General features: G+C 40.0%; 1 protein-coding gene across 2 annotated transcripts in view; it reads right to left on the reverse strand.

Moving 5' to 3' along the window:
* Positions 1 to 27,621, reverse strand: part of SAMD8 (sterile alpha motif domain containing 8) — a 48,056-nt gene that overhangs the window by 8,074 nt on the left and 12,361 nt on the right. For both annotated transcript variants that reach the window (XM_063102863.1, XM_063102864.1), the window contains exon 2: positions 4,843 to 5,435. In XM_063102863.1, the coding sequence (XP_062958933.1) occupies positions 4,843 to 5,435 (593 nt within the window). The remainder of the gene's footprint in view (positions 1 to 4,842; positions 5,436 to 27,621) is intronic.

The raw sequence follows: 27,621 nt of genomic DNA on the forward strand, positions 1-27,621 counted from the left end.
AACTGAAGAATGTAGATACACATAAATGATGTCACCCTCCTCAATAAAATATTCTCCCGATAATGACATTTAAATTGCTTTATATAATTTTTACCTTGCTTTCAGGAGATGATATTTGGTGAACCTGGAGGAAAAACTGTTTCATAAAGTTCCTCATTTATCAGACTCTGTTGTCAGTGATTCCCAGTCACAGTTCTCCAAAAAAAATTAAAACTCTTTTCTCTAGCCCTATAGCACAGCAGACCTGGATACAGGACTGCCTGCAAGACAGTGAGAGAAAGGCCTTCTTCTTGCACGATGTACTCATTTCAGAATCTAGACAATCAGGGTTCTGACTGAGCTTGACTACTTTTTATTTTTTTTTTTAAGTATATTTGGTTTTGTTTTAGAGGCAGAGTTTTGTGTTTTTACTTTATTTCTCTGTCCTTCTTTGTTTTGTATCCCAGTTTTCTTCTACCTTTTCCATTTGTGCCTTTTTTCTCCTCAGCAAATCTACAGCTCCTATGATTACCCACTAATAAAAAACATCACATTTCTTAATTTAAAAAGAAAGGAAGAAAGAAAGAAAGGAAGGAGGGGAAAAAATGGAAATGGAATAGTCCAAATAGGTCATTTCTGGGTGGTAGGTTTTATTTTTATTCTTTGTACATTTCCACTAAAAAATTTTATACAATTTTTAAAATTTTATAAAATTTCCTTAGTTAATTTTATAACTAAGGAAACCAGGATATTTTTAAAAAGAAAACATGAAACCTGAAAGAAAAGAAAGATATTAACAGTCTACTCCAAACCTTACTCAATAACTAAAGAGAGTTATTCATCTTCACTCAGGGACCTTCTATCAGAAAAAAGACTCGTGGTTTTGTTTTGGCAGCTGGTCGGTGCTGAGATCGAACCCTGGACCTTGGTGTTATCAACACCATGCTCTAACCAACTGAGCTAACAGGTCAGCCCTCATTTGATGTATTTTTAATCTACTGCTGCCTGGCATTACCGGGGAAAGTGTTGTTTCACATTACAAAAATTTTCAGATAAAATAAAGATTCCTCTAAATGATTTCCAAAAATTTAAACTTTAAAATACTTTTAAAAAACAATAATATACATATAGTTGAAATAGTTTTACAACACTTATGATAAAAATAAGTCTCTGTCTGTATCCCCAAACTAAACCTAATTCTTGCTCCCCAAAGGCAATGATTTTAACTCTTACAGCTGTTTCATCTGGCATTAAATTTTGTAATCACACACCCCCTGACACACAGAATCTCTTTCTCTCTCTCATGCTCTTAATATTATTTCACAATTTTGTTTAAATGATTTTTGGCTTTTACTTAATGTAAATTTGTAAAAATATCATCCACAGCTAAATCAACAAAGAACTATGATTAAATTCCTTTCTTGTACTATAACTTATAATTCTCTGGAACTAATAAATACTTCTTTTTTTTGGTTCTGTTTCCTATGTGCTTACCACCAATTCATCCCCAAACTCTTTCACCAACTTCAATTTTTCCTTGGGGAAAATCTCTCCTACAGCCCTTCTCTCTCTTATTCCAATTTAGAATGGCTGCATTTTCTAGTCCTTCTGCATGCTGGATCTTGCCACTGTAAAGGTATCTTATTCTCTGTAATTAAGTAATATGTGAAAAGATACTTTCAGATCATGTAATTATGCTGCTCCCAAATGGCCTAATGGATTTTAGTTAGCATCCACTAATGACCTGCCTGAATCAATCAATTACACATTGGACAATGCAAATAGTCATATCATCCACGTTTATTTCTCAGCCGACTATGTTTTGTTTGTTTATTACTATGGACTCATGGATTCTTTTTCTTACTCAATATATTATAATCCATTATCATCATTATTCTTTTTGATGTTCCAATTGTCCTAATTTGATTAGTGGGAACCCCTTCAAACCAGCTGCTATGTTCTTTTGACATGTTTCTACTAGTTTTGTGTACTTTCTAGATTTATGGCACAAGATCTGTTTCAGGTTCATTTTATATTCCTTGCCCCAGACTTAAAAATCAGCTATTTCTCCAAGAAGCCCTCGTCTGGTTCCTTTCAGTGGGAAATGTATTTAGAAACCATGATCTGTATGTTCACGGTGCTCACTGCTACTGAGTTTTTCCTGTAAATCACTTCATATCAGTTCACAGAAATCATCTCCACTCTTTTTTATGATTAAACAGTACTACACTGTGTAGATGTACCAAAGTATATTCAACTAGTTCCCCATGGATAAGCATTTACACTATTTCCAATATTTATAATTATTACATATGATGTCACAACAAATAACCTCATGCATGTGCTGTTTCATATTTGAGGAGCTATACCTTCAGGTAAGTTCTAATACATCTCACATTCTCTCTTGAACCTATTACAATCAGGCTTTTGCCTTTATTAAAACTCTTGTCACAGTCACTGATGACCAACATGTTGCTAAATCCAATGGTCAAGTATCCTCATCTTACTTGATCTCTCAGCAATATTTGACACAGCTATTTATTCCTGCCTTCTTAAAATATGGTTTTTGCTCGGCTTCTAGGATACTATTCTCTCTCTCTGCCCTGACTTTCTCGGTCTTTACTGATTTCTCCTTGCTTTTATGACCTCTGAATGTTAGAAAATTCTTGGGCTCAACCTTCAATCCTCTTCTCTTCCCTTCTAGATTCATTCCATAGGAGACCTTATCTAGCATCATAGCTTTATTTATGCTGATAGCTTCCAAATCTCAGCCTAGATCTCTCTGAACTCCAGCTCCTATTTCCACTTCTTACTTGACGTCTGACGTAGTGTAAAAGATATCTCAAACTGCACAAGTCCAAACCAAACCTTGATTTTCTCTCCAAGTCAGCTCCTTCCACATTCTTTCCATCTCTGTAAGTGGCAACTCCATTCTTTCAAATACTCAAGTCAAAAATCTTGGAATAATCTTTGACTTCTCTTTTTGTTATACCTCTCATCCAAATCCATCAGCAAATGCTGTTAGCTCTACTTTAAAAATATATACAGAATTTGACTCTTTCACACCACCTCTACCACTACTATCCTCATCTAATCCACCAGCTTTTTTGTCTAGATGAATTCAATAACTTCTTAACTAATCCCCACTTCACCCACCCCAGCCACAGACTAATCTCAATACAACTAGAGTGACTTGACCGGTAAGGGGATCGCAACTCTTGGCTTGGTGTTGTCTGCACCACGCTCAGCCAGTGAGCACACCGGCCATCCCTATATGGGATCCGAACCTGTGGCCTCAGCGCTACCAGCACCGCACTCTCCCAAGTGAGCCACGGGGCCGACCCCTAGAGTGACCTTTAAAAACGGAAGTTAGATCACTTTACTCTTCTCCTCAATACTTTCCAATGGCTTCCTTTTTCACTTAGAATGAAAGCTAAAGTCATTACTATGGTCTACAAGTCCCTACACAATGTGGATTCCATCTCCAACTGCTATTTCATCTCCAACTGCTCTCCTATCTCTCATTTGTTGTTCCTTGCACATGCCAGTCTCAGTCCCAGTTCAGGATTTTCACACCTAGCTATTTACTCTTTCCCCAGATATCTACATGCTTTGTTCCTTACTTCCTTAGGGTCTTGTTTACAGTTGGAAAAACTGTATAGAACAGGAGAGGAGATATAGGGATCTAACAGATTCCCAAACAGCTTTCAATCAATTCTCTTTATTTTAACATCACTCCCTTTGCCTCCAGTATCCAGAGCTTTGAGAAATCTGTGACATAAATTGGGTTGATTCTCAGTTTCTCCCATTGCTATTTTAGAATTAGGTCATTTTAGGTTTGCTAGGTGCCACTCATCCATCTGCTTTCAAACTTACAAAAATGTATGGCTGTTTTCTTTTTTATTCATCCCATCTTGTGGGCTTACAACTTAAAAAACAAAAACAAAACACTCTACCATAATTTTAGTTGGGATTTGACAGGGAACAAAACATGATGTGTATGTTATTCTGCCATATTCATGTGAACATTTTAAACTCACTTCATTTTAAAATACATATACAAGATACTTTCAGAAGGACAAAATGTTTTATAAAAACAAGAAAGCACTAAAAATTTTTAAAAGATTTTAAAAACCACACATAAAAACTAATAGTTTTGAGTATTTATTTTTCTATTCTTATTTTTTATATATTATACTTATACTATATTCTTTTTCATGTATTCAGTATTTAATAAAAACATCATACTACCTTTGAATCCATTTGTACTATTTATAATTCCAATTTATTTGGTGATATAAGAAACCACACCCATATTTTTGAAAAAACAGAACCCTGTTCAAGCAACCAAATTTCATTTATTACAAACATCATTCCTGGACACCTTTTTAAAATCTGAAGTGCCCAAGGAGCTATACTTACAGAAAAATAAATTAAGCAGCAGTCTTTCTCAATCACCTAGATTTATTATTATTTTTTTTATTATTATTTTTTTTTAAAAAGATGACCGGTAAGGGGATCTTAACCCTTGACTTGGTGTTGTCAGCACCACACTCAGCCAGTGAGCGAACCGGCCATCCGTATATGGGATCCGAACCCGGGGCCTTGGTGCTATCAGCACCGCACTCTACCGAGTGAGCCACGGGCCGGCCCTCAATCACCTAGATTTAGAGTCTAATTTACTCTAAGTGAAAAAGGTGATTTCAAAGCATATCTTTTTATACTACCAGCTAAAGCAATGTATACTTTCCGTATACATCAACCATAACTACAACAATAACAAACGTAATCATCATAACTATATTATCATTGCTGTTATTATATTAACATTCTACAAACTTAGCAACTAGAAACAAAACTTACCTGTCTAAGAATATATCTGGGAGTGGTGGATAGGTCTGCATGTCAGGCACTCGCTCATGGACTATAACCATAATGAAAGATGTAAATCCAAATACTATAAAAACATATATACAACTCAGTATGGTCTTCCAGTACTCTGGGTCCAATCTTCGAGCAGAATGTTTGTTTTTACCATTCATGTACTGGTACTGATCAGAATTCAAATCAGTGATGGGTCCATCACAGTCATGTGAAAGCTCTCCATTACAGAGCCAGTCTGCACTCTGAAGAGCACTGATGAAAGGGGTCATGGAACCCATGGGACTGTCACTGTTGTAGCCCATCTCGTCTAAAACATCAATATGTATTTTCTGCAATTTTCGGACTGAGAGCATTAACCTTTTAATGTCACCTAAGACTTTGATTTCTAGAGGAGGAGACCGGAGATCATATTCAGTCAATGTTAGCAATGTGATTCCATCAAGTCGGTGCTTATTGCATAGAACATCCACATATTCAAAAAAGCCTTCATCCTTCAGCCACACAGCTACATGCTTGGTAGTCCAGCGGCGAATGCAGAGTTGATTAGGACCTGCCATTTCCTCCTCTACTGCCTGTGCCAAGGGAAAACAGGAAAAAAACCAAAAACTTCAGTGTGTCCTAACAACTTCTTCAAAGACCAAGTACACATAAACATTACAGAAGCAGTAATTTACCTATACTGCTCTATTGGCTACTAGAGTAAAAGAAACAAAAATTATTCAATAATGAGTATTTTTCAAGAGATTAATATTCTAATAATCTTATGCATATAACCCTCATATCAGAAGAAAGGCTAATTACCAGATATTTTTACAGAAAAATATTTTACAAATAGTTTTTCTATAGCATTATCAGCCATAACTTAAAAACCTACTGTTGAGAACAATCGAGAAGAAGAAATCCCATTCTAACGCTTTTCATAAAGTGAGATATATAGAGAGATTTGTTATATATAAAAAAAAAAATCAAATTTCTGAAATCTTTATGTTCATAGAAAAAGCATAAAAGCAAACAGATAACTGTAACTCCAGGAAACCCTTTAGATTAAACATATTTCTATCTACTACACATATACTAATTTCTTTTTTTTTTTTTTTTTTTCCCGGTGACCGGCGCTCAGCCAGGGAGTGCACCGATCATCCTTATATAGGATCTGAACCCGCGGCGGCCGGAGCGTCGCCGCGCTGCTAGCGCAGCACGCTACCGAGTGCGCCACGGGCTCAGCCCCACATATACTAATTTCTATGACAGATATAAAGCTTTTAAACTAGATATAAATTTGAATCTTAATAACAGCTCAGTTCTTTCTATATCTTGAATATTTCATTACAGAACTGAACAAGGCATTTCATTCTTAAACTATCAGTGGCAGCTGATTAAAGTAGGGTGTTGTAACAGCAAGGTCAAGGGTTCAGATCCCTCGACCAGCCAGCTGCCAAAAAAACCCACAAAACAACAACTACTACTGAGATTTTAGTGATAAAAATTTTTAAAAGAAAACTGTAAACTGTTATTTTAATATACTCATAAATTCTATGACCCAAACTTTATGCTTCAGTTATAAAAGGCCAATAATGTGCTATGTTTCAAAAAGTACTAATAATTTTTACTACTTTGATCCCACACAGCTGTTTATGTTCTTTTTCTATGGTAAAATTTTCAGTTATTGGGCCTATTTCAGGTTTATAAAGTGTATCAGACACATGGGAGACAAAGGCCTACATTAAAAAACAAAAAACACAATTTCTCAAAAGTACTTTCTCAACTACTAAAGCTTGTAAGTTTTCTGACATTTTCCAGATCTCTAAAGATTATATTTCCTTCTGTTATTTTTTTAAAGACATGGGTAGGCAAATTTTAAAGTATAAGAAAGAATAAAGAAGATACAACAAACACTTATGTGCCCACTACCCCACTTGAAAAAAAAAATCAAATAGTTCCAATACAAACGTTCTGCTTCATAAGCTGGATACTAGTTATACAGGTGTTTCCTTTTTGTGAAAAATCATTAAGCTGTATATTTATGATCTACACTTTTCTCTATATGTGTTAAACTTTATTTTAAAAGTTTGCTTTAAAAAAAAAAAACAGAACAAAACATCAATACAAATGAATATCTGTCTATCCTAAAGAACAAATGAATGTGTTTATCACTGCCTTATGACAGGCATTTTTGGCTTTGAAAAACCTTTTATGCTTCCTTATGTTGAGGAAGATAAAAAGCTAATACTGCTCTACATTCTCCCCCTATCCACACAAACTCTTGCGATGAAGACTTATAATCACTTGGCAAAAGCAGATACTTCAACTACATAAGCACCACTTGTATCATCAAAACTATTTCAGAAAACAACAAACATGATTTTATCAATCCAACCACAGATGAATGCCATGGAAATGTCAGTCAATCGTCAAGTATTTATTTCTTAATTACTGAACAGCAATCCCAGTTTTCAGAAGGCTTAAGTCATATTTTGTTTCCAAATAGATGGAGCTTTTAATATTACCAACCCACATAGCTTTTCAGTATTACAAAATTAACATCACATCCACCTACAAGGAGTCTATTTTTTAAAAGTTGTCTAATTCTTATATACTGTAGAGTTACAAAAACACTTATTCGACTCTTTTTAACTACAGTATATCACCACCCCAAAGGTCAAGGAATTTTGATTTATTCACTTTAACACTTGGAATTTATACATTGATGTATATTATTTTAGACCATTTATTATATATCACAAGTAAAATTCCATTAGAAACATGATTTTGCTATGGTTTAGATCACATACGTAACTAGATGGTTTCACCCTTCCTACTGCATACACATCTTTTCCCCAAGGTGTGCTGTGACTAAATTACTTCATCTTTGGATATCCAACAAGCACACACTACAAACTTGGCAGCAGTTATGATGCAGCAAACCTGAGAGATACACTCATTTCATACAAAGCAAGGCCAGATTTCTTTAATAGTTTTATTTCTATTCTGCTACTTTTCCCCCTTCTCTAACAGCTTACCACCAACGGGTTCCAAGTCACTCCCATCCTTGTAGCATTATTCTTCAGTACAGTTTCATCTCATAGTCTGCTCAAAATGATTCTTCTCTGCTTTCATGTTTTGTTTCGGTTTTTTTCCTGTCTTAGCTCACCAGTTCTTTACAACCTCAATCAGGCTAACAGGCTTTGATGCTGAGGTTTCAGCTGCTAGAAAATATGAGTTATCATACATGGAAGCCTCCTGGAAGTCTTTGAGCCTTTTGTGGGAATGCCCTAAGTGCATGACACATTCCACTCTTTTGCTTCATCAGGTCAGTGCATGTCCTTTAATTGCATGCTACTACATAATAGTTAAAGACTCATACTAAATCACTACTTAGGTAACACTGTGAAAGCCTGCATTAAAGAGCTATACTAAAAGATGATAAAACTTTAGGGACATATAATATTTATGTTGTACCATAGCAATTAAAGAGAAAAGGAGACTTTGGTGAAGAATATGACAGACACAGGTTCATACAAATTGATAAAGAAATTAGGTTAATAAATGCTTAAGAACACTTTTCAGCTTTAAGCAATAATTGATCTGAATCAATTATCAGTTAAAGGGATATATATGCTTCTGGCCAAGATGTAGTAACAAGAACCAGAATCAGATGTGCCCTCCAACCTGGAGCAACCAAACAACAGACAAAATATATGAAAAATTTTCAAGACATTGGATATTAGACAAATCCCAGAGAGACAGAAAACAAAATAAGATGAGCCCTACTGTCCCAGCTTACTGCCTTGAAAACTTGCAAGCCACAAGAGGTACAGACCAGGAAACTCGAGAGAGGCCTAGTAGACTCACTGAGTTGAAGAGACAAAACTGAGAGTCCGGGGCAATCAAGATGGCTAGTGTTTGTGGGACAGAATACTGGAGAGGAGAGACATACACAGACAGAGAAATCTAGAGATCCGCAGAGGGTCTCTCCTGAATATTTAGCTGATTGCTGATCAGCACATGGATGTGAGTAAACTAAGCAGGACTGAAGAAAGACCACCCAAAAGGACTCCCAGTACTCACATAAGGTCAAGCAAAGTTCCTATCCCAAACAGCCATACCGAAAAAAATCTTATGACTCATAGGGTTTTGGGTAAAGTACACAGAAAGATCTTGACACAGTAGTGTAGCCAAATTATTTTATTTTATTTTTTTTTAAAAGATGACCGGTAAGGGGATCTTAACCCTTGACTTGGTGTTGTCAGCACCACGCTCAGCCAGTGAGCGAACCGGCCATCCGTATATGGGATCCGAACCCGGGGCCTTGGTGTTATCAGCACCGCACTCTACCGAGTGAGCCACGGGCCGGCCCAAGTGTAGCCAAATTAGCCCAAAAGCAGTGGCTCTCAACTGGGGGCAATTCCCCTCCCCTCCCCTGAACATTTGGCGATATCTATAGACATTTTTGGCTGTCATATCTTGGCGGGGGAGGGGGGGAGGGTGCTACTGGCACTTAGAGAATAAAGGCCAGGGATGCTGCTAATCATTCCATAATGCACAGAACTGCCCCCAAAATGTCATAGTCCTGCTACTGAGAAACTATCCCAGGCTAAATATGTCTCCGGTCCAGTCTAACAAATCTTAAAAGGAAGACTCAAAAGGATCAAACTGTTTTCAAGTAACTTAACTGCATCCCACAACAAAGCTCAAGAATATTAATAGAAATAGGTTGTATAATCCCTTACCCAAAATGCTTGGGGCCAGAATTGTTCTGGATTTTGGGTGTTTGGTTTTTTGTTTTTTTTTTTTTTTAATATTGACAGATACAACTCAGTTGTGCTTCTACCACAATAAAACTGTAAATATGGTATATTAGATTTAACAAACCAATAAGCACAATCAATCCATAACTGCAAAAAGAGATAAGGACTTTGCCCCACATTACCTGTGACTAACCAGCTGCAGGACAATCTGGACACTACTGGAAATGGTGACTTGACTAAAAGGAGCATTACCATCTAGAAATCGCCACTGGCTCACTGTGGCAGTTATGATGAAATGACACTCAGTATCCTTCCTAATCTCTCTCTAATTGTTCTCTCCTACTACAGACTGCAAAGCGAAAAATTTTTCCTCAGGGTCCCTTGCAACTAGGGTTTTACGTGTAAATCAGATTCAGCCAACCAGATGCTCTGACATGAGATATGGAAAGCAGAAGGTGAAACGGGGCCATTTTCCTTAAGTTTTGGCTATCCACAAGAAGGATTGTGGAAATGTTGATTTTGTGTATGTGCATGCATTATTTTCCAGTTTTTAGTCACTACCTTTGTGAGGGTCAGGAAGCAATTGTAGTTGTGAGACAACAGTACTGGTTCCCTAATATCTGCATGACAGACATGATTTCTTCTGTGTGTGTGATCAACTATACATAATATAAAATTTACCATTTTAATCATTTCTAAGTGTACAGTTCTGTGGCATTAAGCATATTCACAATGTTGTGTAACCATTACCACCAACCATTTCCAGAACTTTTTTTATCACCCAAGAGAGAACTCTATACCCATTAAGCAATAAGTCCCCATCCCTTTTACCCCCAGTCCCTGGTAATTGCTAATCTACCTTCTGTTGCTATGAATTTCCCTATTCTAGATATTTCATATATGCAAAATTATACAATATTTGTCCCTTTTTGTCCAGCTTATTTCATTTAGCATAGTGTCTTCACAGTTTATCCATTCTGTATAGCATGTGTCAGAATTTCCTTCCTTTTTAAGGCTGAATGATAATATCCCATTGTATGTAACATACCACATTTTGTTTATCCATTCATCCGTCCATAGACACTTGGGTTGTTGCACCTTTTGGCTATTGTGAATAATGCTTCTCTGAATGTGGGTATACAAATATATCTGTTCAAGTCTCTGCTTTTGTGTTTTTTGGGTATGTAACTAGAAGTGGAATTGCTGGCTCATGGTAATTCTGTTTAATTTTTTGAGGAGTCACCATATCACTTTCCACATTAGCTGTACCATTTTACATTCCCACTAGCAATATGCACAAAGTGGGGCTGGCCAGTTAGCTCAGTTGGTTAGACTGTGGTGTTGTAACACCAAGGTCAAAGGTTCAGATCCCTGCACCAGCCACCTGCTGAAAGGAAAAAAAAAAAAAAAAAGGCACAAAATGTTCTAATTTCTGCACATCTTGCCAACACTTGTTATTTTCTGTTTGGATACACACACGCATGTGTGGGCAGGCACACACACACAGAGGAGAGGGGTCTTCAAAAAGTTCATGGAATGATTCATATTAACTTTTTTCCCCATGAGTCTCAAAGGAGATGAGATTGTATTATCTTTTAATTCTATTTCTCCATGAACTTTTTTTTTTTTTTTTTTTAATTTTTTTAAAAGATGACCGGTAAGGGGATCTTAACCCTTGACTTGGTGTTGTCAGCACCACACTCAGCCAGTGAGCGAACCGGCCATCCGTATATGGGATCCGAACCCGGGGCCTTGGTGTTATCAGCACCGCACTCTCCCGAGTGAGCCACAGGCCGGCCCTCTCCATGAACTTTTTAACCAGCCAGCCCTCCACAAACTTTTTGAAATGCCTGCGTGCAATATAATGCAACAGCCATTATAATGCATGTAAAGTGGTATCTCATTGTGGTTTTGATTCCAGTAATGACAGTGATGTTGGGCATCTTTTCATATGCTTATTGGACATTTGTATATCTTCGGAGAAATGCGTAGTAAGTCCTTTGCCTGTTTTTTAATTGGGTTGTTTTTCGTGTTGAGACTGTGTATTCTTCAACTCAATAATTTCATGCTGGCCTCCTAATACCAGCTTTCTGACTGTGGCAAAGGTAGCACTCTGACAAGTCAGTTCAAATCTTGTTCTAGAAGTCATTTCTAGCAGCCTAGCCCAGAGCAGTTTTTCTCTCTTGCGACTGATCCCTAAATTAACATATCGGTATAGGCCTCCAGTCCTTTGAGCTGCCATCTTTCAGAGCAGGTGAAATCCCCAAAGTTGAAGGCTTCAAGCTCTCTCATAAGGTTCACATTCTGGTTCAACTCCAGGTAAGGCAAAGTCAGTTTATGTTGTTTCCCTTAATTTCCTGGGAAAGTAAGCAGAGTATAATTTTCAGCTCCCTTCTCATTAAATACAACAGGTCTTCAAAAAGTTCATGGAAAGAGTCACATCTTCTTGATGGATCTTGGACATGACCAGCACCACTTTATATGCACTGACCACAAAATGGCCACCAGCCTTTCCCTTATGAGAAACCTGTTTTTGAGAAATAGAAACTCCTCTACTTCCGCATAGGTGCAACCTTCCACATGGGTGCAACCTTCCACCTGATTGCATCAGCCAGCCTTATCTTCCACGCCAGCACCAAACCCCTCCTTGATTACCTCAGCCTTCCTTACAGCCTATATAAACCATCCCACCCCGACACTGGCTGCTGCTCTCCATTTTGAGTGTAGCCCGGCAGATTCTTTTCCTTTAATAAACCTTGATCAGTTCATTTTCTTTCATTTTGGTGCCAAAACCCAGGAAGGGTCCTGACTGGGACCCTCGGAGGATCCCCTCTCTTGGGTTGATTGGCCCCCTGCCACCCTCCCTGGACATGCCCAACCAGGTACCTCCGGGAATCTTTCTTTTTGCTATTTCAGACCAATGTATCCACCACTGGCCTCAATTCAGAGTGAGTCAGTGGGTCTGTCCTACTCCTACAGGTTCCCCTGACTACTTTCTATGAGTACTGTCTACTTCCAAAGACCAGGCACCTGGCTGAGGGAACCCCTCTCATGCCCTGAAGCTATTGGAGGATGCTCCTCTAGCCAGTCGGTGGCTCCTCTCTCGAAAAGAAAGTGCACACCAACGAGGACGCTCCTTGGTGTTACCTTTCTTCTACTGGGACTGATCACCTCCTTTCTCACCCTGTAAATGGGATCCTCAAAATCCAAACCTCCATGCTCTATGCCTCTGGGCCATCTCTTGGCCTCCAGGCAGACATTAAACCTAAATGTCTCATTTTCTAGTGTAATCCCTATGCCCTCTGGGCTGTCTCCTGGCCAACCTCTTGGCCTCCAAGAAGATATTAAACCCAAATGCCTCATTTTCTACTGCAATCAGGTTTGGCCTAAATACAAATTAGACAATGGATCCCAATGGCCAGAAAATGGCACTTTCAATTTGGATACTCTCAGAGACCTAGACAACTTTTGTCACCAAAGTGGCAAAGCCAGAGAGATTCCTTATGTTCAAGCCTTCTATCACTGATCGAATCCTTCTCTCTGTCAAAACTGTCCTACGTCTCAAATTCTCCTAGCTCATGCCCGACCTCTCCTTCTGGACTCTGATCAATCTTTTGATCTGTCAGACCACTCTGCTCCCCAACCACCTCCTTATGCTTGAAATCCTCTACCAGCCCCTTCACCTTCCCCATACCTGGTCTTGAGATGCTCATCATCAGCCACCCAACCCCTTTCCTTCTTCTCCTTCACCAGGTGACAACCCTGCCTCAGCTCCAGCTCCTTTATACCCCCTCTGTGAAGTGGCTGGGATGGAGGGAATTGTCCGGGTCCATATCTCCTTTTCGCTTTCTGATCTCTCCCAAATTGAAAAACAACTGGGATCTTTCCAGTCCGACCCGGACACATATCTTAAGAAATTTAGATATCTCGCCCAGTCTTATGATCTTACCTGGCATGATACTTTTATGATTCTCACTACTACTTTGTTCCCCGAAGACAGGGAGCAGGTCAGGATAATGGCTCAACAATAGGCAGAGGAGGTACATGCCCCAAATAATACGCAGCCTGTGGAAACTGTTGCCGTCCCTCACATGGACCCAAATTGGGATTACCAGGCTGGCCACGGGGACCGGGATCTCTGGGATAATCTGATCACACACCTACTTCACGTCCTCCAAAAGGCTACTCACAAATCAGTCAATTATGACAAGCTTAGAGAAATCACACAGAGATCCACTGAAAATCCCAGCAGTTCCTAACCCACCTCTCTGAGGCTTTACATAAATACACACATATAGACCCAAACTCTCCTGCAGGCATAGCCCTCTTACACTCTCATTTCATTACCCAATCAGCCCTTTATATTAAAAAAAAACTAAAAGAACTTGAGGATGGTCCAAATATGACCCAACAAGACAATCTCAATGCAGCTTTCAAGGTTTTTAACAACAGGGAGGAGGAGGAGGAGGAGAATGATTGATACAAAAGAGATCAGGCCAAACACCAACTCCTGGCTAATGCCATCCGAGGCTCACATACCCCTAAGCTGGTTGCCCCCAGGGGCAAGCCACCCAAGAACTGCTTCAAATGAGGTCAACTGGGCCACTGGGTACGGGCCTGTCCTAACCCCAGGCTCCCTTCCAGGCCCTCTCCTCACTGCAAACAGCCAGGTTGCTGGGGGGTTGACTGTTCCACTCACCAGAGAGGGAGTGGCCCAGTCCCTAACCAACAACCTTTAGCTCCATGGCCATCCCTACCAGAGCTTCTCAGCTTTGCCCAGGAGGAGGACTGATGATGTCCAGGGCCTGAGGCCCCCACAGAGATCACCACACGTGAGCCCAAGGTAACTCCCCTCATAGCAGGTAAGCCAATCTCTTTTGTCTTTGATACAGGGGCCACTTACTCTACCCTTCCTGAATATGCAGGACCAACAACCCCATCCTCTATCACAATAATAGGGGTCATGAGATCAGAATACCACCCACGGACCACTCAACCCCTCTGCTGTACCCTACATCGCACCCAATTCACACACACAAATTTTTAATAATGCCTCAATGCCCAGCCCCCTTACTGGAATGGGACATCCTTTCCAAATTCAAAGCTACTCTTACCATAAACACTTTAACTCTGGCTACAATACTACTGTTACAGGCCACCCCAGACCTGGCCCCTGGGGCTTCCACCTTCCCCTTCCCCTTGTACAAGGTTAATCCCGTAGTGTGGGACACTTCTTCTTCCTTCATTGCTATGCACCATTCCCCTATCCTTGTTAAGTTGCGGAACCCCTCTTCATTCCCTAATGTCCCACAATACCCCATCACTAACAAACACCTAATAGGCTTAAAACCTGTCATACACAAACTCCTTTCTTCTCATCTCTTAGGGCCTACACACTCACCTTTAAATACACCCACCTTTCCGGTTATAAAGCCTAATGGCTCATACCATTTAGTTCAAGACCTCAGGGCCATTAATGCAGCCGTTTTACCCATAACCCCAATTGTTTCTAATCCCTATACTCCTCTATCCACAATCCCAATAACAACCTGTTTCTTCTGTGTACTTGACCTCAAAGATGCCTTTTTTTCTTTCTTTTTTTCTTTTTTTTTTTTTTTTTTCCGTGACTGGCACTCAGCCAGTGAGTACATTGGTCAGTCCTATATAGGATCCGAACCCGCGGCGGGAGCGTCGCCGCGCTCCCAGCGCAGCACTCTACCAAGTGCGCCACGGGCTCGGCCCCAAAGATGCCTTTTTTTCTATCCTCCTACACCCTTCCTGTCAAAACCTGTCCACCTTCACTTGGACTGATCCTGATATGCATCATTCCCAACAACTCACCTGGACAGTACTCCCTCAGGGGTTTCGAGATAGCTCCCACTTCTTCAGCCAGGACTTAGTTCAAGACTTATCTGAACTTCCTCCAACCTCTAGCACTTTAATACAATATGTGGATGACCTCCTCCTTTGTAGCCTCTTCTATGAGGATTCACAGGCCCACACTGTTGCTCTCCTTAATTTCCTGGCCTCCAGGGGATATCGAGTGTCCCCCAGCAAGGCCCAAATTTCTTCTCCTTCAGTCACCTTCTTGGGAGTCCACCTCACCCCCAGCACCAGAGAAATAACAGTGCATTGCAAGAGTTTAATTTCTGAACTCCCTACTCCTACCACAAAGGGTGAAATCCTTTCTTTTTGGGGGCTTGCAGGGTAACTTTGCCTATGGATTCCTAACTTTGGCAGCCAGCAAAGCCACTTTATGAGGCAGCCAAAAGGGATCCTGCCATTCCTTTAGACCCCACAAAGCCCATTCATTCTCCCTTCCAGCGATTAAAAGCCACTCTCCTCCCAGCCCCAGCTCTATTCCTCCCAAACCTATCTCATCTTTTCATCCTATACGTCACTGAAACCCAAGGATTGGCGGTCGGGGTTTTGGGACAAGAGGCAGGAGATATCTTCTCCCCTGTTGCAGGTTTCCAACGAACTGGACACCACAGCTTGAGGATGGGCTCTGTTTACGGGCCTTGGCAGCAGCTGCCCTTTTAACACAGGAAAGCTCTAAACTAACTATTGGACAACAAAGAGTCATTTGTTCCCCCCATCATCTTCAAGACCTTCTCAGCCATAAGGCCATGTCAATTCTCTCCTCTTCCTGCCTACAACTTATCCACCTTAGCTTCATTGAAAATTCCCGGTTCTCCTTTAAACCTTGCCCTCACTTAAATCCAGCCGCTCTCATCCCAAAACACTCATGACCCTTAGGACATAATTGCATGGAGGCTTTAGACATCTTTCTCAATCCCCTTCCACACATCTCCCCGCATCCCATTACATGGCCCCAACATAGACAGGAGTGCCACCTCCATGCCCGCCCCCTGGGTGGGTTATGTCACAGTAAATCTAACACAAACTATTGAGGCTGCCCCCCTCCCCCCTAACACCACTTCTACAGGCAGAACTCATTGCCCTCACTTGCACTCTCACTTTAGCAAATAACAAATGAGTCAATATATAACACTGACTCTAAGTATGCTTACCACATCCCACACTCCTGTGTAGCCATATGGAAGGAAAGAGGATACACGACCACTCAGGAAGGGCCCATAAAAAACGGACATCTTATCAAGATACTTCCTGAGTCTGTACAACTCCCAAAGGAGGTTGGGGTTATACACTGCAGAGGACACCAAACCTTCAATGACCCCATAGCCCAGGGAAACAAACTGGAGGTTCTAACCGCAAAACAGGCTGCTCAATCACCAGGCCCCCACTCTTCCTCTCCTGGCCTTCCACTCTTCCTGCTCAGGTCCTTCTCATGGCCCCTACGCCCTTACCCCAATACACACCTCAAGAAATACAACACCTCTAACAGTTGGGAGCACAGAGGAAGGACAACTGGTATACCTTCTCTAGTCACTATGTCCTCCCTACCACACAAGCTGAACAAATCCTTTTAGATTTCCATAATTCAGTTCATACAGGCTATGAACCCCTACTAGGCCATCTTCAGCCCTTATCTTACTCTCCCCAAATGGCAAAGTTACTTAAATCACTCAAAATTGTCCTTTGTGTACTCGTTGCTCCAATCAAGATGGCCTCCAAGTTCGGTCCTTTACCACCCACCAGGCCAGAGGCTACACTCCTGGCCAGGACTGGCAAACTGACTTTACTCACAGGCCTCCCCACAAACAGACACACTATCTTCTAACCTTAGTCGATAACTTTTCAGGTTGGGTTGAGGCTTTTCCCTGCACTTCAGAGGATGCTACAGCAGTAACACATGCTCTCACCTCAGAAATCATCCCTCGTTTTGGCTCGCCCACCAGCCTCCAGTCTGATAACGGCCCAGCATTCATTTCCCAGATTACTCAACTCACAGCACAGGCCTTACATATCAAATGGGACTTACATATACCATATCGACCTCACTCGTCAGGCAAAGTAGAAAAAGCCAATCAACTCATAAAAACACACCTCACCAAGCTGTCCATGGAACTTCACCTCCCTTGAAACCAACTTCTCCCTCTAGCACTCACTCACTTGCAAGCTGCCCCCCACAAACCCACTGGCTTCAGCCCCTTCAAACTTGTGTATGGCAGACCCTTCACTCTCACACCTCTCCCTTCCAGCTCATCGCCTTTAGGCCAGTATCTCCCTACTCTTTTGCTCATTAGTGACCTTCTTCAGGAACAGGCCAACCTTCTATTACCTCGTCCTTTCCCTACCACCCCCTCAGACTTTAAACTGAGCCCGGGACAGCAAGTATATATTAAAACCTGAATCCCAAAGGTCCTCTCATCATGTTGGGAAGGGCCTTATACAGAAATTCTCACCACCCCCACAGCAGTAAAGGTACTAGGAAAGGCCCTTTGGTATCACTTATCCTTGGTAAAACTAGAACCTGAGACTTTACCCAAAGAATCTGTTAACACCAAGCCAGAGGGGTCCCTCTGCTCAACTCCCAACCCAACATCTCCTTACACTTCATCTATTTTAGGACCCACAAAATTGAAAATCTCTAGGACCTCCGCTCTTCCCCCAATCCCAGAAGAAGGATGATCTTTCCCCTGGCGATTATCCTCTCACTCCTGCAGGCCCGCTCCACGTCCTTCACACAAGAGCTACTCCAAGACTGGTCCTGACCCGCTACCTCCAGTGTTGAAGACATCCTTGAGTGGGTGACTGAATTAGCCTGGCAGGGCACCCTCTGCAGTTACACCCCCATGAGGTTACCCTCTACTCCTTTTTCCTACTATGCACCCTCTCAACCTCTCAGCTCCTGAACACTTGCCTTTTCTCTTCCTCTTGCTTCTTGTCCTAACACAGACATATGCCACACCCTGTTCACGCAAGGTCTTGGTGGGTGGAAGGACACTTTCCAACCTTCCACTTTGGGGGAACCCTACAGGACACATTCACATTGCGACATACGTTCCCACAACATGCTATGACCAGACCACTGCCACATCATGTTCTTACAGTGGTAAAAACTACTGGATGGCTCTTTCCAAAGGGGATTCTGCTGGAGTCCAGTGCCTCCCCCCCCACCGACAAAAACATTTCTGCTTCACCCAAACCACTCACCTAGGCTATAGTGATGGGGGAGGACTTCAGGACAAAACATGTTGGACCCTTAACCACGATGGGACTTATCCTTCTTCTTGGTCCCTGCCTCTTTTGGTGTTTCTCTAATATCATACAGGAACATATTATGCAGGCCTTCACCAATCAAAAGGTCGCTGAATTGTTCCTGGAAGGAGGATATCAGCCCCTGAGAACCATCAACCCTTTCCCAGAAGAATACAGCCTCCCTACATGAAACCAATATACTGCCACCTAATTGTTTTATTCTTTTCATATCTTCGCCCATCTCCAGCAGGAAGTAGCTTCAGAAAAATGAGACCTTCACCCCTTTTCCCTTCTCCCTATACTTAAAAGGCGGGAATGATGGATCATGGACATGACTGGCGCCATTTTACACGCACTGTGCACAAAATGGCCGCCAGCCTTTCCCTTACGAGAAACCGAGGTTTCTGAGAAACAGGAACTCCTCTACTTCCGCATGGGTGCAGCCTTCCACCTGATTGCATGAGCCAGCCTTATCTTCCACTCCAGCACCAAACCCTTCCCCGATCACATCAGCCTTCCTTACAGCCTATATGAGCCCTCCCACCCTGACGCCGGCTGCTGCTCTCCACTTTGAGTGCAGCCCGGCAGATTCTTTTCCTTTAATAAAGCTTGATAGGTGCCCAGCATTTCAGCTCACTTTCTTTCACTTCTGATTCCATTTTTCCACAAGCTTTTTGAAGTATCCTCATATTGTACTCTTGCATTCTTTGGAATGAATAATATATTTTATTTTAATAAGCTGTACAACTATTTTTTCTCAACCAAGCATTTAATAAGTGCCGGTGGAAAAAGACTTGAGTAGTAAAATGTCCCATTAATAATTTAAACAAACCAAAGGTTCTAATCTGGCCGCTTCATCTATTAAGTAGGTTCAACAGTATCCAGAATAAGAAAGTAGACAAATACCATACTACAGTACAAATTAAAGAAAAAAAAGGGAGTAAAAGGCAAAGTTTAAGAATGTATCTAGCAAAAAAAAAAAAAAAAAAAAATGTAGCATCGAGGGCAGCAGGAGAACTTACTGGGTTTTTTATTTGTTAGATTATTTTTGTTTTATTTTTAGGGAAGATGATAAGGATTACCAAGAAGATTACTAAGGCCCATAAGATCAGCACATAAAAAGTTCTCAATAATCATTTATTAAATGAATGTGCAAAAAAGGAAGCAGCAATCAAAGTAATTTAATAACTCACTCAATTCCAAATTTCCCTTTACTTATTTTTTATTACAAACTTTTTTTCAAATCCCTGCACTGGCCAGCTGACAAAAAAAAAAAAAAAAGAAAATTACAGTTTCTTCAGGGATTCAGACAGTTAACGTCCAAGTGTCAAGAGAAACACAGGGTCACTAATTTGATAAATTCACCAGGAATCAGGATCTGACATTCAACTTTACAGGTTCAAAACTTGATCTTGTCAGTCTCCAGAGTTGATCAAACCAAAGGATACTAAAAGCAAGCCCTCAAGGTACTAATGCGTAAATTAGAATGCCAATTCTAGACACTCAAGTGTCTAGAAAGAATGCTCGAGAACCTTATTTAAGGCACATGCTTTTATAATTTTGAAGCATTTAGCAGGCTGGCTTAATAATCAGAATGTTACTTGTAAGGTAATCAGAGCAAAGAAACGTGGATCATCTTAAATAAAATCTAATCTAGACTCTTATGAGACTTAACATATCATCTGTGCCACACAGTAGAGAGTACCTACTTAGAAAAGGTTGTTCACATCTCCCAGTTTCAGTCTCTCTCTCTCCTAGACAGTGAAGGACATAAAAAGCCAATTCTCCTTGACTCCTCCTTTGTCTATGCCACAAAGGAAATTATATATACAATGGTTTTCAACCCTTGCAATATATTAGAATAATCTGAAATTTAAAAACATACCTATCATTGGGGAAAAGATTGTCTCTTCAATAAATGGTGCTGGGAAAACTGGACATCTATATGTAGAAGAATGAAACTAGAATACCCCTTGCCATATACCAAAATCAACTCAAAATGGATTAAAGATTTAAATATAAGACCTGAAACTATAAAACTCCTAAAATAAAACATAGGGGAAACACTTCAGGAAGTAGGAATGGAAAAGACTTTATGAATATGACCCCAAAAGTACAGACAAGCAAAGGAAAAATTAAAGGGGATTATATCAAACTAAAAAGCTTCTGCACAGCAAAAGAAACTATTAACAGAGCGAAAAGACAACATACAGAGAGAAAATATTTGCAAAGTATGCATCCAACAAAGGATTAATATCCAGAATATACAAGGAACTCAACAACTTTACGGTAAAAAAACAAATAACCCTATTAAAAAATGGGCAAAGGGAGTGAATAAGCACTTTTCAAAGAAAGAAATACAAATGGCCAACGAACAAATGAAAAAATGCTCAACATCACTCAACATCAGGGAAATGCAAATCAAAATCACAGTGAGATATCATTTCACCCTAGTTAGACTGGCTATTATCAAAAAGACAGAGAATAACAAATGCTGGTGAGGATGTGGAGAAACGGGAACTCTCCTACACTGTTGGTGGGACTGTAAATTGGTGCAGCCATTATGGAAAACAGTATGGAGGTTCCTCAGACAACTACAGATAGAACTGCCACATGGTGCAGGAATCCCACTGCTGGGTATATACCTAAAGGAATGGAAGTCATCATGGCAAAGGGATACCCACATTCCCATGTTTATCGCAGCTCAATTTACAATAGCCAAGAGTTCAAACCCACTTAACTTCCATTGTTGATCAACTGGATAAGGAAAATGTAATGTATTTACACAATGGAATACTACTCATAAAAAAGAATGAAATCCTGCCATTCACAGTAACATGGATGAATTCAGAGAAAATTATGTTAAGTGAAATAAGTTAGGTACAGAAAGAGAAATACTGCAAGTTTTCACTCATAAGTGGGAGCTAGAAAAACATAAATTAGAAAGAAAGATACAACAATCACAATAATACACTGAACTTTCAAAAGGAGAGAACACAACTGAGGTTGCCAGAGGTAGGAAGGGTGGGTAAGGGAGGAATCAATAAAGGGCCACGAAAAATGATAACATTGTATAATACTGAATATACTAATTATCCTGATTTGAGTATCAGATCTTATACATAGGTATTGATATGCAACTCTGTACCCCACAGACATGTACAATCGTTTCAATTAAAAAAAAACCAAACTTTAGGATGAATCTTCTAATAATAATAGTAACAAATTCCTATATAAATACATAGCCATTATCATACCTAAGAAAATTAACCATATCACCCCTAATTGTCTCCAAAATATCCCCTTTTATATCTTTTTTCCCCCAGAATCAGGATTCAATTTAGGTTCGTGCATTGGATTTGATCATCACATCTCTTTAGTCTCTTTTGGTCTAGAATAGTGCCCCATCTCTTTTTGAGGGAGGGGAGAGTGAGTTCAGGGCAGTTGTTTTGTAGAATGTCCTACAGTCTCAATTTGCCTAGTTGTTTATCTTTTCTACTCTTAACTACTATACTATAATGTCAGGAGTTAAGATGACAGCTAATCTTAACACAAATCTCTAATAATAAGGATTCGTGTAAGTAACTATTCAAATGACCTTGGGAGTGTTTCTTAAAACAGAATGGCTTTCTTTTAACTTTTACCTACTATATACCTTAGGCTGTACAATTTTCTACTATCCCTCGGACTATATAACTTCCTTTTTCTATGCAGATGACAAATTCAAATCCAAAGATGTCAAGTAAGATTAGCTACTCATTTTAACTTTATTTATTTATTTTAAAGATGACCGGTAAGGGGATCTTAACCCTTGACTTGGTGTTGTCAGTACCACGCTCTCCCAAGTGAGCTAACCAGCCATCCCTATATAGGGATCCCAACCCGTGGCCTTGGTGTTATCAGCACCACACTCTCCCAAGTGAGCCACAGAGCTCACTTTAACTTTAACGAAGTCTGAAAGAGGATAAAATAATTACCTTTAGGATTAGAAGAAAAGCTTCTAATTCTGGAAAGAAGATCCAGGTGCTTTTTAGGTGATTTATAATACAGAAACAGGGCTGGCCAGTTTGCTCATTTGGTTAGTGTGGCACTGTTAACAACAAGGTCAAGGGTTCTGATCCCTGTACTGTCCAACTGCCAAAAATAAAAAATAAAAATATAATACAGAAAGAAGTATAGAAGTACAGTTTCTGTATTATAAAAGTGTACACTTCTGTTGAAAGACCTTTTTGTCTTTTTTTTTTTTTTTTTTTTTTTTTAAAAAAGATGACCGGTAAGGGGATCTCAACCCTTGGCTTGGTGTTGTCAGCACCACGCTCAGCCAGTGAGCAAACCGGCCATCCCTATATAGGATCCGAACCCGTGGCCTTGGTGTTATCAGCACCGCACTCTACCGAGTGAGCCACGGGCCGGCCCTGAAAGACCTTTTTGCAGAGAGAAATAATACATTTTCTTCAATGTCTGTCTGAAATTTGTGCTAATTATTTAGGTACCCAAATCAGGTATATACATGTATTAACAATGCAATACACACAGTTGGATAAAAAAGCAAAGCTTTCCATTTCAGGCTTGCAACTAGTCATTTCCTTTAAACTTTGTAACCACCACCAGGTCATCAGGCCAGTATCCTTGTGTACCACACCTAATTAGTAACCTTCTTCTTACCTCCGTAATAACCACAACCCTATCTTTATGGTAATCCCTTGTTTTTCTTTATAGCTTTACCATCTTAGCATGTATCCATAAACAACATAGCTTAGTGCTTTGTTTTTGTATTTTCTATGAATGGAATTATATCCTATGCATTCTTTTAATTGTATACAAAAACAGATTTAAGAATTCACCTGTTAGAAAAAATCTGAACCAGATTAATCTGAGGGCTGTCAAACAGATTTTATATTATTTTATTTTATTTTATTTTATTTATTTTTTTTAAAAGATGACCTGTAAGGGAATCTTAACCCTTGACTTGGTGTGGTCAGCACCAACATGCTCTCCCAAGTGAGCCAACTGGCCATCTCTATATAGGGATCCAAACCCGTGGCCTTGGTGTTATCAGGACCACACTCTCCCAAGTGAGTCATGGGCCAGCCCTGTTAAACAGATTTTAGATTCAAAACAATATAGAAAACATTAAATAATCACTTTAATTTGTCAGTGAAGACAAGTAAAGAGTGTATCACCCACGAAGAGTTAACTACACAAAATGGGAAAGCATATTCAACCAGAACAAATAAGAGTCTGTTATTGTATCCCTCAAAGGAAGTAGACAAAAGTACATAGTGTTCCCTGACATGAACTAGTTAATCCTTTCTGACCTAAAAAGTCCCAAGAGGACCTGTTTATTTAACTTTTGTATGATGAATACCAAGATGTGACTGGGATTATCAACTATCCAATCTATACCTAGTTAAAATACTAGGAAGCAGACAAGATGTACAAGCAGAAGATATCTGATGTTAGTAGAATGTTGTTCCTTAAAAAGAACATCTAACCCTACCCTCACAAACTCCTAAAATTCTGAAGTGTTCAGTGCCTTTTCAGGAAGTAACAACAGGCTAAGACTTATGACATTTACAACATGCGAGGAACTGTTCTAAGTGTTTTACTTACATGCTCAAGTAATCCTCACAAACACCATATAAAACAGGTCCTATTAATTTCCTCATTTTACAGATGGGACAACTAATATAGATGTGTTAAGCAACTTGCCCAAGATCAACTTGTATTTGTAAGTAGTACAAATAAGTTTTCAACCCAGGCAATCTCATTTCAAAGTTCATGTTCTCACCCACTATACTACATTGCCTCACATGAGCTGAGGGCTCTTGTACTTCTGTAAGAGCTGAATCTCAATAATATTAAATATTTTCTAGTTATCAGCAGAGAAATTTATCAAAGGTGTACAGTTACATTAGATAAATTACATTTTGCACCATTAGGTCTCAAACTTTTACTAAGTATATGCTACATACAGATGCCAGACAATAGGGCACTGGGGATACAGTCTTAAAATACCCTCATATGTTACATTTATTCATCTGTTAAATATTTATTGTACACATACTATATGAAGGGTATTGCACTAGACAATGTGGCATTTACCTAGGTGAATCTGAAACAGATCATGCCCTCAATGATTTTATAGTCTAGAAATGGATATTAAAGAGTCATTAAAAAAAAAAAAAAAAAAGGTAGGGCTGGCCGATGGCTCACTTGGGAGAGTACGGTGCTGATAACACCAAGGCCACGGGTTCGGATCCCTATATAGGGATGGCCAGTTGCTCACTGCGGAGAGCGTGGTTCTGACAACACCAAGTCAAGGGTTGAGATCCCCTTACCGGTCATCTTTAAAAAAAAAAAAAAAAAAAAAGGTAAAAGGAATTACATTTGCTATTTCTTTATACAGGTAGCTCACTCAATCTTCAAAACATTAATAAAGTGGATATTTACGTAACTTGTTAAAAAACTGGAAAGTTAAGGGAGTTGGAAAAAGAGAGGTTACTTCCCAGTTGGTGAGATCGGAAGAGTTCTTGGAAGTAACATTTGAGCTGAGCTTTAAAAGAGTGGTGAAACTCTGGGGATAGAGATGGAGAAATAAACGTATACTAGCAGAGGAAATTGCATGAGCAAAGGTATGAAGGTAGGAAACAGGAGGCATGGGTGAGGCCCTTGGCCCCCTGCCGCCCTCACTGCAGATTTCTGAGCAAGAAAATGACATAATCAAAGTGCTTCAACAGAAAGAATAATTGTCAGAAGAGATTATGAGGGTTGAAATCAGGATGAAAAATAATGACAGACTGAGTGAAGGAAACAGCTTATAAAAAGTAGAGGCACAGAAGAAGGAAGAATTAGTCTTCACTGTGCATACTCTGTTGCATTCTTTAAACTTTTTGACAGGTACACTTTTTAAAAATAGCATATGTGAACTTCTGTTTACAGGAAGATGGAGTAGACATACTTTGCCCTATGAGTCCATGGACATTATGCAAATAAATATAGGAAGACTGTGAAATGTGGAGAGGAAGTCAGACTGGTTAGGCACCTTGGGACCTGAGAAACAATATAGTGGTGAGTTCTCTGGTTGCTTTTGGTTGGTTTGTTTGTTTTGCCACATATATCCCAGACTGGATACTGGAGAAACCAGCAGCCTGGAAATGCCAGCAGGTGCAGACAAAAAGCCCCAAGAAAACCCTATTTTTCCCACCAAAGGACCAGAAAAGAGGCAGCCTAGCAAGACATAAAACATTTAGATAATAACTACTCTATTCCAGCCAAAAACCACAGAAAACCCCATGGCCCCATTTCCACCCCGACCCCAGCCAGTGAAGGCTGAGTGGAGAAGCCTACGTTTTTAACCTTGTCAGGCTATAACTAGGCCATACCTTCCCCCACACCAGGGTGGTATCAGAGAGGTACAAGTAGGGAGCTGGGACTGTGATCACTGCCTAGCAGTAACAAGTCCCTCTTCCTCCACTAACATGGTGTCAGTGGAGACTGTATGGGGAACCTGGACTTCCACCCCACTGAGCACTGAAGAGTCACCCCTCTCTCTCCTTGCTGAAGCACTGTCAGAGGAGGCCTGGTGGAGAGCCAGGACTAACACCAGTGCTCAGTGGTAATGAAGCCATCCACAATCCCCCATCCCCTCCCCAACTTCCTATACTCACCCCCAGGGAAGCAAGAAAGAGGTATCCATCTCCTTCCCAGCCAGCAGAGTAGAAAACCTGAACCTCCACTTAGCACTATAGAGGGGGCACCTATAGAAAACTATAATATGAGTGACTAATATTCCTTATGAATACAGATGTAAAAATCCTTATATTAGCAAACAGAATTCAGCAATATATAAAAAGAATTAAACACCATGTCCAAATAGGGTTTGTTCCAAGAATGTGAGTCTCATTCAATATTTGAAAATCAATGTAATCCACCACATTAACCAGCTAAAGAAGAAAAACACAAGAGCATGTAAATTGATGCAGAAAATGCAGCTGACAAAATTTTTACCATGACCACCCATCCATGATAAAAACTGTCAGAAAACTACAAATAGAGGAGAAATTCTTAATTTGATAAAGAATACCTATAAAATACCCACAGCTAACACCATATTTAATGGTGAAAGACTGAATGCTTTCTGCCTTAGATCAAGAACAAGGTAAGGATGTCCATGACCGACACTACCATTCAACATAATACTGGAAAAGTTCTAGCCAGTGCAATAAGGCCAGAAAAAGAAATTAAAAGTATACATACTGGAAATGAAGACATAAAAACATTCCTATTTGCAGATTCCTATATGATAATCCACATAGAAAATCCTAAGAAATCTACAAAACAATCTCCTAGAACTAATAAGTTCAGCAAGGTTGTAAACACAAAACCAACATATAAAAATCAATCGAATTTCTACACACTATCATAGCAATGAACACATAAAGGAACTAAAAATATAAAACCACTTATAATCACTCAAAACAAATGAAATACTTAGATAAATCTAACAAAACATGTTCAGAATCTGTATGTTGAAAATTACAAAACCCCAAAGAAAGAAATCATAGAAGACCTAAATAAATGAAGAGATATTCCATGTTCATGGATTAGCAGACTTCAACATAGTAAAGATGTAAATTCTCCTCAAAGTGATATACAGGTTTAACACAATTCCTTTGAAAATACCAGCAAGGGGCCGAGCCCGTGGCGCACTTGGTAGAGTGCTGCGCTGGGAGCGTGGCGACGCTCCCGCCGCAGGTTCGGATCCCATATAGGACTGACCGGTGCACTCACTGGCTGAGTGCCGGTCACGAAAAAACGACAAAAAAAAAAAAAAGAAAATACCAGCAAGATATTTTTGTAGACATACTCATAGACAAGATTA

This window comes from Cynocephalus volans, chromosome 7 (assembly GCF_027409185.1).
Source record: "Cynocephalus volans isolate mCynVol1 chromosome 7, mCynVol1.pri, whole genome shotgun sequence".
In the NCBI taxonomy this organism is placed as follows: Eukaryota; Metazoa; Chordata; class Mammalia; order Dermoptera; family Cynocephalidae; genus Cynocephalus; species Cynocephalus volans.